Source organism: Anomaloglossus baeobatrachus, chromosome 5 (assembly GCF_048569485.1).
Source record: "Anomaloglossus baeobatrachus isolate aAnoBae1 chromosome 5, aAnoBae1.hap1, whole genome shotgun sequence".
In the NCBI taxonomy this organism is placed as follows: Eukaryota; Metazoa; Chordata; class Amphibia; order Anura; family Aromobatidae; genus Anomaloglossus; species Anomaloglossus baeobatrachus.
Genome location: NC_134357.1, coordinates 7,095,358 through 7,109,948, shown reverse-complemented (window position 1 = coordinate 7,109,948; position 14,591 = coordinate 7,095,358). Strand labels below are relative to the sequence as shown.

The following is a 14,591-nucleotide window of genomic DNA, read 5'->3' as shown; positions in this document are numbered from 1 at the left end:
CTGAGTACAGATAATGTAGTAGATGTCACCTGCAGTCCTATGTAACACCACAGATAACACAGTGATATCTCTGAGTACAGATAATGTAGTAGATATTACCTGCAGTCCTATGTAACACCACAGATAACACAGTGATATCTCTGAGTACAGATAATGTAGTAGATGTCACCTGCAGTCCTATGTAACACCACAGATAACACAGTGATATCTCTGAGTACAGATAATGTAGTAGAAGTCACCTGCAGTCCTATGTAACACCACAGATAACACAGTGATATCTCTGAGTACAGATAATGTAGTAGATGTCACCTGCAGTCCTATGTAACACCACAGATAACACAGTGATATCTCTGAGTACAGATAATGTAGATGATGTCCCCTGCAGTCCTATGTAACACCACAGATAACACAGTGATATCTCTGAGTACAGATAATGTAGTTGATGTCACCTGCAGTCCTATGTAACACCACAGATAACACAGTGATATCTCTGAGTACAGATAATGTAGTTGATGTCACCTGCAGTCCTATGTAACACCACAGATAACAGTGATATCTCTCTGAGTACAGATAATGTAGTAGATGTCACCTGCAGTCCTATGTAACACCACAGATAACACAGTGATATCTCTGAGTACAGATAATGTAGTAGAAGTCATCTGCAGTCCTATGTAACACCACAGATAACACAGTGATATCTCTGAGTACAGATAATGTAGTAGAAGTCACCTGCAGTCCTATGTAACACCACAGATAACACAGTGATATCTCTGAGTACAGATAATGTAGTAGATGTCACCTGCAGTCCTATGTAACACCACAGATAACACAGTGATATCTCTGAGTACAGATAATGTAGTAGATGTCACCTGCAGTCCTATGTAACACCACAGATAACACAGTGATAGCTCTGAGTACAGATAATGTAGTAGATGTCACCTGCAGTCCTATGTAACACCACAGATAACACAGTGATATCTCTGAGTACAGATAATGTAGTAGATGTCACCTGCAGTCCTATGTAACACCACAGATAACACAGTGATATCTCTGAGTACAGATAATGTAGTAGATGTCGCCTGCAGTCCTATGTAACACCACAAATAACACAGTGATATCTCTGAGTACAGATAATGTAGTAGAAGTCACCTGCAGTCCTATGTAACACCACAGATAACACAGTGATATCTCTGAGTACAGATAATGTAGTAGAAGTCACCTGCAGTCCTATGTAACACCACAGATAACACAGTGATATCTCTGAGTACAGATAATGTAGTAGATGTCCCCGGCAGTCCTATGTAACACCACAGATAACACAGTGATATCTCTGAGTACAGATAATGTAGTAGATGTCACCTGCAGTCCTATGTAACACCACAGATAACACAGTGATATCTCTGAGTACAGATAATGTAGTGGATGTCACCTGCAGTCCTATGTAACACCACAGATAACACAGTGATATCTCTGAGTACAGATAATGTAGTAGATGTTACCTGCAGTCCTATGTAACACCACAGATAACACAGTGATATCTCTGAGTACAGATAATGTAGTAGATGTCACCTGCAGTCCTATGTAACACCACAGATAACACAGTGATATCTCTCTGAGTACAGATAATGTAGTAGATGTCACCTGCAGTCCTATGTAACACCACAGATAACACAGTGATATCTCTGAGTGCAGATAATGTAGTAGATGTCACCTGCAGTCCTATGTAACACCACAGATAACACAGTGATATCTCTGAGTACAGATAATGTAGTAGATGTCACCTGCAGTCCTATGTAACACCACAGATAACACAGTGATATCTCTGAGTACAGATAATGTAGTAGATGTCACCTGCAGTCCTATGTAACACCACAGATAACACAGTGATATCTCTGAGTACAGATAATGTAGTAGATGTCACCTGCAGTCCTATGTAACACCACAGATAACACAGTGATATCTCTCTGAGTACAGATAATGTAGTAGATGTCACCTGCAGTCCTATGTAACACCACAGATAACACAGTGATCTCTGAGTACAGATAATGTAGTTGATGTCACCTGCAGTCCTATGTAACACCACAGATAACACAGTGATATCTCTGAGTACAGATAATGTAGTTGATGTCACCTGCAGTCCTATGTAACACCACAGATAACAGTGATATCTCTCTGAGTACAGATAATGTAGTAGATGTCACCTGCAGTCCTATGTAACACCACAGATAACACAGTGATATCTCTGAGTACAGATAATGTAGTAGAAGTCATCTGCAGTCCTATGTAACACCACAGATAACACAGTGATATCTCTGAGTACAGATAATGTAGTAGAAGTCACCTGCAGTCCTATGTAACACCACAGATAACACAGTGATATCTCTGAGTACAGATAATGTAGTAGATGTCACCTGCAGTCCTATGTAACACCACAGATAACACAGTGATATCTCTGAGTACAGATAATGTAGTAGATATTACCTGCAGTCCTATGTAACACCACAGATAACACAGTGATATCTCTGAGTACAGATAATGTAGTAGATGTCACCTGCAGTCCTATGTAACACCACAGATAACACAGTGATATCTCTGAGTACAGATAATGTAGTAGATGTCACCTGCAGTCCTATGTAACACCACAGATAACACAGTGATATCTCTGAGTACAGATAATGTAGTAGAAGTCACCTGCAGTCCTATGTAACACCACAGATAACACAGTGATATCTCTGAGTACAGATAATGTAGTAGATGTCACCTGCAGTCCTATGTAACACCACAGATAACACAGTGATATCTCTGAGTACAGATAATGTAGTGGATGTCACCTGCAGTCCTATGTAACACCACAGATAACACAGTGATATCTCTGAGTACAGATAATGTAGTAGATGTTACCTGCAGTCCTATGTAACACCACAGATAACAGTGATATCTCTGAGTACAGATAATGTAGTAGATGTCACCTGCAGTCCTATGTAACACCACAGATAACACAGTGATATCTCTGAGTACAGATAATGTAGTAGATGTCACATGCAGTCCTATGTAACACCACAGATAACAGTGATATCTCTGAGTACAGATAATGTAGTAGATGTCACCTGCAGTCCTATGTAACACCACAGATAACACAGTGATATCTCTGAGTACAGATAATGTAGTAGATGTCACCTGCAGTCCTATGTAACACCACAGATAACACAGTGATATCTCTCTGAGTACAGATAATGTAGTAGATGTCACCTGCAGTCCTATGTAACACCACAGATAACACAGTGATATCTCTGAGTACAGATAATGTAGTAGATGTCACCTGCAGTCCTATGTAACACCACAGATAACACAGTGATATCTCTCTGAGTACAGATAATGTAGTAGATGTCACCTGCAGTCCTATGTAACACCACAGATAACACAGTGATCTCTGAGTACAGATAATGTAGTAGATGTCACCTGCAGTCCTATGTAACACCACAGATAACAGTGATATCTCTGAGTACAGATAATGTAGTAGAAGTCACCTGCAGTCCTATGTAACACCACAGATAACACAGTGATATCTCTGAGTACAGATAATGTAGTAGAAGTCACCTGCAGTCCTATGTAACACCACAGGTAACACAGTGATATCTCTGAGTACAGATAATGTAGTAGATGTCACCTGCAGTCCTATGTAACACCACAGGTAACACAGTGATGTCTCTCTGAGTACAGATAATGTAGTAGATGTCACCTGCAGTCCTATGTAACACCACAGGTAACACAGTGATGTCTCTCTGAGTACAGATAATGTAGTAGAAGTCACCTGCAGTCCTATGTAACACCACAGATGACTTATCCCAGTGCCTTTCCGCAGTCTCTATGTGTCCCGTCCTCGGTCAGGGTACATTATAGCGCTCGGCCGTTACACGTGTCGGTCGGTGATGTCGCTGGCGGTCCGGTTCTCTTAGCTCCGCCTTCTTGTCAGTCTCTGGATACATTTGTTAGTGATGGGTTCTGGTGAGGTTTTTCGGGTTTTCTCCTCTGCGCTCCATTACCGGACGCTCCGCCGTCGCTCCTCTCCGCACATTCCTCCCCGCCGTCGCTCCTCTCCGCACATTCCTCCCCGGTGTCGCTCCTCTCCGCACATTCCTCTCCGCCGTCGCTCCTCTCCGCACATTCCTCCCCGCCGTCGCTCCTCTCCGCACATTCCTCCCCGTTGTCGCTCCTCTCCGCACATTCCACCCCGGTGTCGCTCCTCTCCGCACATTCCTCCCCGGTGTCGCTCCTCTCCGCACATTCCTCCCCGGTGTCGCTCCTCTCCGCACATTCCTCCCCGGTGTCGCTCCTCTCCGCACATTCCTCCCCGCCGTCGCTCCTCTCCGCACATTCCTCCCCGCCGTCGCTCCTCTCCGCACATTCCTCCCCGGTGTCGCTCCTCTCCGCACATTCCTCCCCGCCGTCGCTCCTCTCCGCACATTCCTCCCCGTTGTCGCTCCTCTCCGCACATTCCTCCCCGTTGTCGCTCCTCTCCGCACATTCCTCCCCGCCGTCGCTCCTCTCCGCACATTCCTCCCCGCCGTCGCTCCTCTCTGCACATTCCTCCCCGGTGTCGCTCCTCTCCGCACATTCCTCCCCGGTGTCGCTCCTCTCCGCACATTCCTCCCCGGTGTCGCTCCTCTCCGCACATTCCTCTCCGCCGTCGCTCCTCTCCGCACATTCCTCCCCGGTGTCGCTCCTCTCCGCACATTCCTCCCCGGTGTCGCTCCTCTCCGCACATTCCTCTCCGCCGTCGCTCCTCTCCGCACATTCCTCCCCGCCGTCGCTCCTCTCCGCACATTCCTCCCCGGTGTCGCTCCTCTCCGCACATTCCTCTCCGCCGTCGCTCCTCTCCGCACATTCCTCCCCGCCGTCGCTCCTCTCCGCACATTCCTCCCCGCCGTCGCTCCTCTCCGCACATTCCTCTCCGCCGTCGCTCCTCTCCGCACATTCCTCCCCGCCGTCGCTCCTCTCCGCACATTCCTCCCCGCCGTCGCTCCTCTCCGCACATTCCTCCCCGCCGTCGCTCCTCTCCGCACATTCCTCTCCGCCGTCGCTCCTCTCCGCACATTCCTCCCCGCCGTCGCTCCTCTCCGCACATTCCTCCCCGGTGTCGCTCCTCTCCGCACATTCCTCCCCGCCGTCGCTCCTCTCCGCACATTCCTCCCCGCCGTCGCTCCTCTCCGCACATTCCTCCCCGCCGTCGCTCCTCTCCGCACATTCCTCCCCGCCGTCGCTCCTCTCCGCACATTCCTCCCCGCCGTCGCTCCTCTCCGCACATTCCTCCCCGCCGTCGCTCCTCTCCGCACATTCCTCCCCGCCGTCGCTCCTCTCCGCACATTCCTCCCCGCCGTCGCTCCTCTCCGCACATTCCTCTCCGCCGTCGCTCCTCTCCGCACATTCCTCCCCGCCGTCGCTCCTCTCCGCACATTCCTCCCCGGTGTCGCCGGACGTCACCTTCCTCCACATGGATTTCGGCACATTTATCAGTTCTAATTATAGAAGATGTCATCACCGCCCTCCCCCACGCACATATAATAAAGGACAAAAATCAGGGGAGCGGGGGCTACGGGGGCAGAGGTAACAGCCGCTCCCGAAGCTGCAGGGGCCGATCCTCCCTCGTCACCGGTGATGGCGGCCGCGGTCCTTGTCCCGGGGGGGACGGATCTCATTTTGGGGTCATGAACGTCACAAATTCTTAGAAAATGTCAAGAAACTAGAAATTGTCACAATGTGCGCGCCCACAAGACACTCTGCACCGCTGCGCGCCCACAAGACACTCTGCCCCGCCGAGCGCCCACAAGACACTCTGCCCCGCCGCGCGCCCACAAGACACTCTGCACCGCCGCGCGCCCACAAGACACTCTGCCCCGCCGCACACCCACAAGACACTCTGCCCCGCCGCACACCCACAAGACACTCTGCCCCGCCGGGCGCCCACAAGACACTCTGCCCCGCCGAACGCCCACAAGACACTCTGCCCCGCCGAACGCCCACAAGACACTCTGCACCGCCGAACGCCCACAAGACACTCTGCCCCGCCGAACGCCCACAAGACACTCTGCCCCGCCGAGCGCCCACAAGACACTCTGCACCGCCGAGCGCCCACAAGACACTCTGCCCCGCCGAGCGCCCACAAGACACTCTGCCCCGCCGCGCGCCCACAAAACACTCTGCACCGCCGCGCGCCCACAAGACACTCTGCCCCGCCGCGCGCCCACAAGACACTCTGCCCCGCCGCGCGCCCACAAGACACTCTGCCCCGCCGCGCGCCCACAAGACACTCTGCACCGCCGCACGCCCACAAGACACTCTGCACCGCCGCACGCCCACAAGACACTCTGCACCGCCGCACGCCCACAAGACACTCTGCCCCGCCGAGCGCCCACAAGACACTTTGCCCCGCCGCGCGCCCACAAGACACTCTGCCCCGCCGCGCGCCCACAAAACACTCTGCCCCGCCGCGCGCCCACAAGACACTCTGCCCCGCCGCGCGCCCACAAGACACTCTGCCCCGCCGCGCGCCCACAAGACACTCTGCCCCGCCGCGCGCCCACAAGACACTCTGCCCCGCCGCGCGCCCACAAGACACTCTGCCCCGCCGCGCGCCCACAAGACACTCTGCCCCGCCGCGCGCCCACAAGACACTCTGCCCCGCCGCGCGCCCACAAGACACTCTGCCCCGCCGCGCGCCCACAAGACACTCTGCCCCGCCGCACGCCCACAAGACACTCTGCCCCGCCGCACGCCCACAAGACACTCTGCACCGCCGCACGCCCACAAGACACTCTGCCCCGCCGCACGCCCACAAGACACTCTGCCCCGCCGCGCGCCCACAAGACACTCTGCCCCGCCGCGCGCCCACAAGACACTCTGCCCCGCCGCGCGCCCACAAGACACTCTGCCCCGCCGCGCGCCCACAAGACACTCTGCCCCGCCGCGCGCCCACAAGACACTCTGCCCCGCCGCGCGCCCACAAGACACTCTGCCCCGCCGCGCGCCCACAAGACACTCTGCCCCGCCGCGCGCCCACAAGACACTCTGCCCCGCCGCGCGCCCACAAGACACTCTGCCCCGCCGCGCGCCCACAAGACACTCTGCCCCGCCGCGCGCCCACAAGACACTCTGCCCCGCCGCGCGCCCACAAGACACTCTGCCCCGCCGCGCGCCCACAAGACACTCTGCCCCGCCGAGCGCCCACAAGACACTCTGCACCGCCGAACGCCCACAAGACACTCTGCACCGCCGAACGCCCACAAGACACTCTGCCCCGCCGAACGCCCACAAGACACTCTGCCCCGCCGAGCGCCCACAAGACACTCTGCACCGCCGAACGCCCACAAGACACTCTGCCCCGCCGAGCGCCCACAAGACACTCTGCCCCGCCGCGCGCCCACAAAACACTCTGCACCGCCGCGCGCCCACAAGACACTCTGCCCCGCCGCGCGCCCACAAGACACTCTGCCCCGCCGCACACCCACAAGACACTCTGCCCCGCCGCGCGCCCACAAGACACTCTGCCCCGCCGCGCGCCCACAAGACACTCTGCCCCGCCGCACACCCACAAGACACTCTGCCCCGCCGCGCGCCCACAAGACACTCTGCACCGCCGCACGCCCACAAGACACTCTGCACCGCCGCACGCCCACAAGACACTCTGCACCGCCGCACGCCCACAAGACACTCTGCACCGCCGCACGCCCACAAGACACTCTGCACCGCCGCACGCCCACAAGACACTCTGCCCCGCCGCACGCCCACAAGACACTCTGCCCCGCCGCACGCCCACAAGACACTCTGCCCCGCCGAGCGCCCACAAGACACTCTGCACCGCCGAACGCCCACAAGACACTCTGCACCGCCGAACGCCCACAAGACACTCTGCCCCGCCGAGCGCCCACAAGACACTCTGCCCCGCCGCGCGCCCACAAAACACTCTGCCCCGCCGCGCGCCCACAAAACACTCTGCCCCGCCGCGCGCCCACAAAACACTCTGCCCCGCCGCGCGCCCACAAGACACTCTGCCCCGCCGCGCGCCCACAAGACACTCTGCCCCGCCGAGCGCCCACAAGACACTCTGCCCCGCCGCGCGCCCACAAGACACTCTGCCCCGCCGCGCGCCCACAAGACACTCTGCCCCGCCGCGCGCCCACAAGACACTCTGCCCCGCCGCGCGCCCACAAGACACTCTGCCCCGCCGCGCGCCCACAAGACACTCTGCCCCGCCGCGCGCCCACAAGACACTCTGCCCCGCCGCGCGCCCACAAGACACTCTGCCCCGCCGCGCGCCCACAAGACACTCTGCCCCGCCGCGCGCCCACAAGACACTCTGCCCCGCCGGGCGCCCACAAGACACTCTGCCCCGCCGAGCGCCCACAAGACACTCTGCCCCGCCGAGCGCCCACAAGACACTCTGCCCCGCCGCGCGCCCACAAGACACTCTGCCCCGCCGAACGCCCACAAGACACTCTGCCCCGCCGGGCGCCCACAAGACACTCTGCCCCGCCGGGCGCCCACAAGACACTCTGCCCCGCCGAGCGCCCACAAGACACTCTGCCCCGCCGGGCGCCCACAAGACACTCTGCCCCGCCGCGCGCCCACAAGACACTCTGCCCCGCCGAACGCCCACAAGACACTCTGCCCCGCCGAGCGCCCACAAGACACTCTGCCCCGCCGCGCGCCCAAAAGACACTCTGCCCCGCCGCGCGCCCACAAGACACTCTGCCCCGCAGGGCGCCCACAAGACACTCTGCCCCGCAGGGCGCCCACAAGACACTCTGCCCCGCCGCGCGCCCACCAGACACTCTGCCCCGCCGCGCGCCCACAAGACACTCTGCACCGCCGCACGCCCACAAGACACTCTGCCCCGCCGCGCGCCCACAAGACACTCTGCCCCGCCGAGCGCCCACAAGACACTCTGCCCCGCCGAGCGCCCACAAGAAACTCTGCCCCGCCGCGTGCCCACAAGACACTCAGCTACGCCGCACGCCCACAAGACACTCTGCCCCGCCGCTCGCCCACAAGACATTCTGCCCCGCCGCTCGCCCACAAGACACTCTGCCCCGCCGAGCGCCCACAAGAAACTCTGCCCCGCCGCGCGCCCACAAGACACTCTGCCCCGCCGCACGCCCACAAGACACTCTGCCCCGCCGCTCACCCACAAGACACTCTGCCCCGCCGAGCGCCCACAAGAAACTCTGCCCCGCCGCGTGCCCACAAGACACTCAGCTACGCCGCACGCCCACAAGACACTCTGCCCCGCCGCTCGCCCACAAGACATTCTGCCCCGCCGCTCGCCCACAAGACACTCTGCCCCGCCGAGCGCCCACAAGAAACTCTGCCCCGCCGCGCGCCCACAAGACACTCTGCCCCGCCGAACGCCCACAAGACAGTATCACACAGGATAGGATTAGATACACAGCTCAGCAGACAGTATCACACAGGAGAGGATTAGATACTCAGTTCACCAGACCGCTAGATACATACAGGATAGGATTAGATACATACAGGTACATTGTTGCTGTTTGTCCTGATTACAATACGTTCCTATAGACACAGCCGCATTGTTGGAAAAAAACCCAAAATATCACATATTAAACGAGTTGTGAGTTTACAGCTAATCAATGGGGCTCTGCTACATCGCACACACAGCTCTGCTACACCACACTGCTACGTCACCCATGGCACTGCTACATCACATACACGTCTCTGCTATACCACACTGCTACATCGCAGACACTGCTCTGCTACACCGCACTGCTACATCACACACACGGCTCTGCTATACCGCACTGCTACATCGCAGACACTGCTCTGCTACACCGCACTGCTACATCACACACGGCTCTGCTATACCGCACTGCTACATCGCAGACATAGCTCTGCTACACCGCACTGCTACATCGCAGACATAGCTCTGCTACACCGCACTACTACATCGCAGACATAGCTCTGCTACACCGCACTACTACATCACACACGCTGCATTGCACACTGTGGCTGAACCCTACCTTACCCCTCTGAGGCTACAATATGCTGTCAGTAATAATCCAGTGAGCGGCCATGCACTCCGCTCTGCTACATCAGTGCTGTATCCCCCGCCTCGTGTTGCACTGACCTCCCGGTTCTTGTCTTGGAGCCGCACTGAGCTCTTTCCTCGCAGTCACTACAAGTGGTCTCTGTTATCAGCAGCTGCGGGTCACGTTATCGGGGGCCGTCACAGGACACACAATGCTGATTATTCTTTATTCTGCCTTATGGAAATGATGAGGGTTGTAAAATCACAGACCCTCCGATATATCAGCAGCACGGGGGACCCCAGGAGCAGCCCAGATCCCCCACTGACGATCACCAGGAGGGGGCACCACCTGGAAACAGGGCATTTGTGGGGGGCAGTGGAGCTTTCCTTCAAGTAACCCACCCAACATACTGCTGCACCAACCCAAATATCTCACCCACGTAGAACCAACCTCAACTACCGACCCCTGTAAACTATCGCCCCCTCCAACTGCCGACCCCTGTAAACTATCGCCTCTCTCCAACTACCGATTCCTGTAAACTATCGCCCCCCTCCAACTGCCGACCCCTGTAAACTATCGCCCCCCTCCAACTACCGACCCCTGTAAACTATCGCCCCCCTCCAACTACCGACCCCTGTAAACTATCGCCCCCCTCCAACTACCGACCCCTGTAAACTATCGCCTCTCTCCAACTACCGACCCCCTGTAAACTATCGCCCCCCTCCAACTACCCAACCCTGTAAACTATCGCTTCCCTCCAACTACCGATCCCTGTAAACTATCGCCTCTCTCCAACTACCGACCCCCTGTAAACTATCGCCCCCCTCCAACTGCCGATCCCTGTAAACTATCGCTTCCCTCCAACTGCCGACCCCTGTAAACTATCGCCCCCCTCCAACTACCCAACTCTGTAAACTATCGCCCCCCTCCAACTACCCAACCCTGTAAACTATCGCCTCTCTCCAACTACCGACCCCCTGTAAACTATCGCCCCCCTCCAACTACCCAACCCTGTAAACTATCGCTTCCCTCCAACTACCGATCCCTGTAAACTATCGCCTCTCTCCAACTACCGACCCCCTGTAAACTATCGCCCCACTCCAACTGCCGATCCCTGTAAACTATCGCTTCCCTCCAACTGCCGACCCCTGTAAACTATCGCCCCCCTCCAACTACCCAACTCTGTAAACTATCGCCCCCCTCCAACTACCCAACCCTGTAAACTATCGCCTCTCTCCAACTACCGACCCCCTGTAAACTATCGCCCCCCTCCAACTACCCAACCCTGTAAACTATCGCTTCCCTCCAACTACCGATCCCTGTAAACTATCGCCTCTCTCCAACTACCGACCCCCTGTAAACTATCGCCCCCCTCCAACTGCCGATCCCTGTAAACTATCGCCCCCCTCCAACTACCCAACCCTGTAAACTATCGCCTCTCTCCAACTACCGACCCCCTGTAAACTATCGCCCCCCTCCAACTACCCAACCCTGTAAACTATCGCTTCCCTCCAACTACCGATCCCTGTAAACTATCGCCTCTCTCCAACTACCGACCCCTGTAAACTATCGCCTCTCTCCAACTACCGACCCCTGTAAACTATCGCTTCCCTCCAACTACCGACCCCTGTAAACTATCGCCCCCCTCCAACTACCGACCCCTGTAAACTATCGCCTCTCTCCAACTACCGATTCCTGTAAACTATCACCTCCCTCCAACTGCCGACCCCTGTAAACTATCACCCCCCTCCAACTACCGACCTCTGTAAACTATCGCTTCCCTCCAACTACCGATTCCTGTAAACTATCGCCCCCCTCCAACTGCCGACCCCTGTAAACTATTGCCCCCCTCCAACTACCGACCCCTGTAAACTATCGCCTCTCTCCAACTACCGATTCCTGTAAACTATCGCCATGTTCCTGTTCCACTTCCAAACTAATGATTTACTTGCAGTTGCTCCAGCCCCGAGCGTTCACATTCTTGCAGCCCTCGGAGTATTGAAATCGCTGCTGTTCTGCAATCCTGGCCCCAAATTACTGCCCCCTCTCAGCGCTGCCCCTTCATCTTCACCTTCAGCTTTATTTCTGGCACTCGTCTGGTGGAAATACTGATAATGCGGCACATACCGGATTACTGGAATACACCAGACACAGGACAGACTTCACGGACGACAGTCGCTACCTTTGCATATGAAGCACTTGATGTGGAAATGCTTGGACTGGACGCGCAGCACCTCGCCTTTGCACGGCTCCCCACATTTATGGCAGTGGATGAGGGGCTTCTCTGCAGACTGCCCGGGGTCCTGAGAATGAGCGACTGCAAGAAAAAAGGAGAGAAGCGATCAGTGACGTCCCCAAGAAACGCCGGCATTACAGGAAAGATCAGCAACACAATGAAGAACGGATGAGCAAAAAACTCCAGAAGAGTGTGGAGGAGGAGGACAGGGGAGCCTGGAGGAGGAGGACAGGGGAGCCTGGAGGAGGTGGACAGGGGAGCCTGGAGGAGGAGGACAGGGGAGCCTGGAGGAGGAGGACAGGGGAGCCTGGAGGAGGTGGACAGGGGAGCCTGGAGGAGGAGGACAGGGGAGCCTGGAGGAGGTGGACAGGGGAGCCTGGAGGAGGAGGACAGGGGAGCCTGGAGGAGGAGGACAGGGGAGCCTGGAGGAGGAGGACAGGGGAGCCTGGAGGGAGGAGGACAGGGGAGCCTAGAGGAGGAGGACAGGGGAGCCTGGAGGAGGAGGACAGGGGAGCCTGGAGGAGGAGGACAGGGGAGCCTGGAGGGAGGAGGACAGGGGAGCCTAGAGGAGGAGGACAGGGGAGCCTGGAGGAGGAGGACAGGGGAGCCTGGAGGAGGAGGACAGGGGAGCCTGGAGGAGGAGGACAGGGGAGCCTGGAGGAGGAGGACAGGGGAGCCTGGAGGAGGAGGACAGGGGAGCCTGGAGGGAGGAGGACAGGGGAGCCTGGAAGAGGAGGACAGGGGAGCCTGGAGGGAGGAGGAGGGGGGCAGGGGAGGAGGAGGAGGACAGGGGAGCCTGGAGGGAGGAGGAGGGGGACAGGGGAGGAGGACAGGGGAGCCTGGAGGAGGAGGACAGGGGAGCCTGGAGGAGGACAGGGGAGCCTGGAGGAGGAGGACAGGGGAGCCTGGAGGAGGAGGACAGGGGAGCCTGGAGGAGGTGGACAGAGGAGCCTGGAGGGAGGAGGAGGGGGGCAGGGGAGGAGGAGGAGGACAGGGGAGCCTGGAGGGAGGAGGAGGGGGGCAGGGGAGGAGGACAGGGGAGCCTGGAGGGAGGAGGAGGGGGGCAGGGGAGGAGGACAGGGGAGCCTGGAGGGAGGAGGAGGACAGGGGAGCCTGGAGGGAGAAGGAGGACAGGGGAGACTGGAGGGAGGAGGAGGACAGGGGAGCCTGGAGGGAGGAGGAGGACAGGGGAGCCTGGAGGGAGGAGGAGGACAGGGGAGCCTGGAGGGAGGAGGAGGACAGGGGAGCCTGGAGGGAGGAGGAGGAGGGCAGGGGAGGAGGAGGAGGACAGGGGAGCCTGGAGGGAGGAGGACAGGGGAGCCTGGAGGAGGACAAGGGAGCCTGCAGGGAGGAGAAGGAGGGCAGGGGAGCCTGGAGGGAGGAGGAGGAGGACAGGGGAGCCTGGAGGGAGGAGGACAGGGGAGCCTGGAGGAGGAGGACAGGGGAGCCTGGAGGGAGGAGGAGGGGGGCAGGGGAGGAGGAGGAGGACAGGGGAGCCTGGAGGGAGGAGGAGGGGGGCAGGGGAGGAGGACAGGGGAGCCTGGAGGAGGAGGACAGGGGAGCCTGGAGGAGGACAGGGGAGCCTGGAGGAGGAGGACAGGGGAGCCTGGAGGAGGAGGTCAGGGGAGCCTGGAGGGAGGAGGAGGACAGGGGAGCCTGGAGGGAGGAGGAGGACAGGGGAGCCTGGAGGGAGGAGGAGGACAGGGGAGCCTGGAGGGAGGAGGAGGACAGGGGAGCCTGGAGGGAGGAGGAGGACAGGGGAGCCTGGAGGGAGGAGGAGGAGGGCAGGGGAGGAGGAGGAGGACAGGGGAGCCTGGAGGGAGGAGGACAGGGGAGCCTGGAGGAGGACAAGGGAGCCTGCAGGGAGGAGAAGGAGGGCAGGGGAGCCTGGAGGGAGGAGGAGGAGGACAGGGGAGCCTGGAGGGAGGAGGAGGAGGACAGGGGAGCCTGGAGGGAGGAGGAGGAGGACAGGGGAGCCTGGAGGGAGGAGGACAGGGGAGCCTGGAGGAGGAGGACAGGGGAGCCTGGAGGGAGGAGGAGGGGGGCAGGGGAGGAGGAGGAGGAGGACAGGGGAGCCTGGAGGGAGGAGGGGGGCAGGGGAGGAGGACAGGGGAGCCTGGAGGAGGAGGACAGGGGAGCCTGGAGGAGGAGGACAGGGGAGCCTGGAGGAGGACAGGGGAGCCTGGAGGAGGAGGACAGGGGAGCCTGGAGGAGGTGGACAGGGGAGCCTGGAGGGAGGAGGAGGGGGGCAGGGGAGGGGGAGGAGGAGGAGGACAGGGGAGCCTGGAGGGAGAAGGAGGGGGCAGGGGAGG

At 58.3% G+C, this 14,591-nt stretch overlaps 1 protein-coding gene across 1 annotated transcript in view; it reads right to left on the bottom strand.

The window, feature by feature from the left end:
- The window catches only part of ABLIM1 (actin binding LIM protein 1), a 331,013-nt gene that overhangs the window by 200,000 nt on the left and 116,422 nt on the right, over window positions 1–14,591 (bottom strand). Inside the window, exon 2 of the mRNA XM_075348153.1 lies at window positions 12,226–12,360. Within this exon, the coding sequence (XP_075204268.1) occupies window positions 12,226–12,360 (135 nt within the window). The remainder of the gene's footprint in view (window positions 1–12,225; window positions 12,361–14,591) is intronic.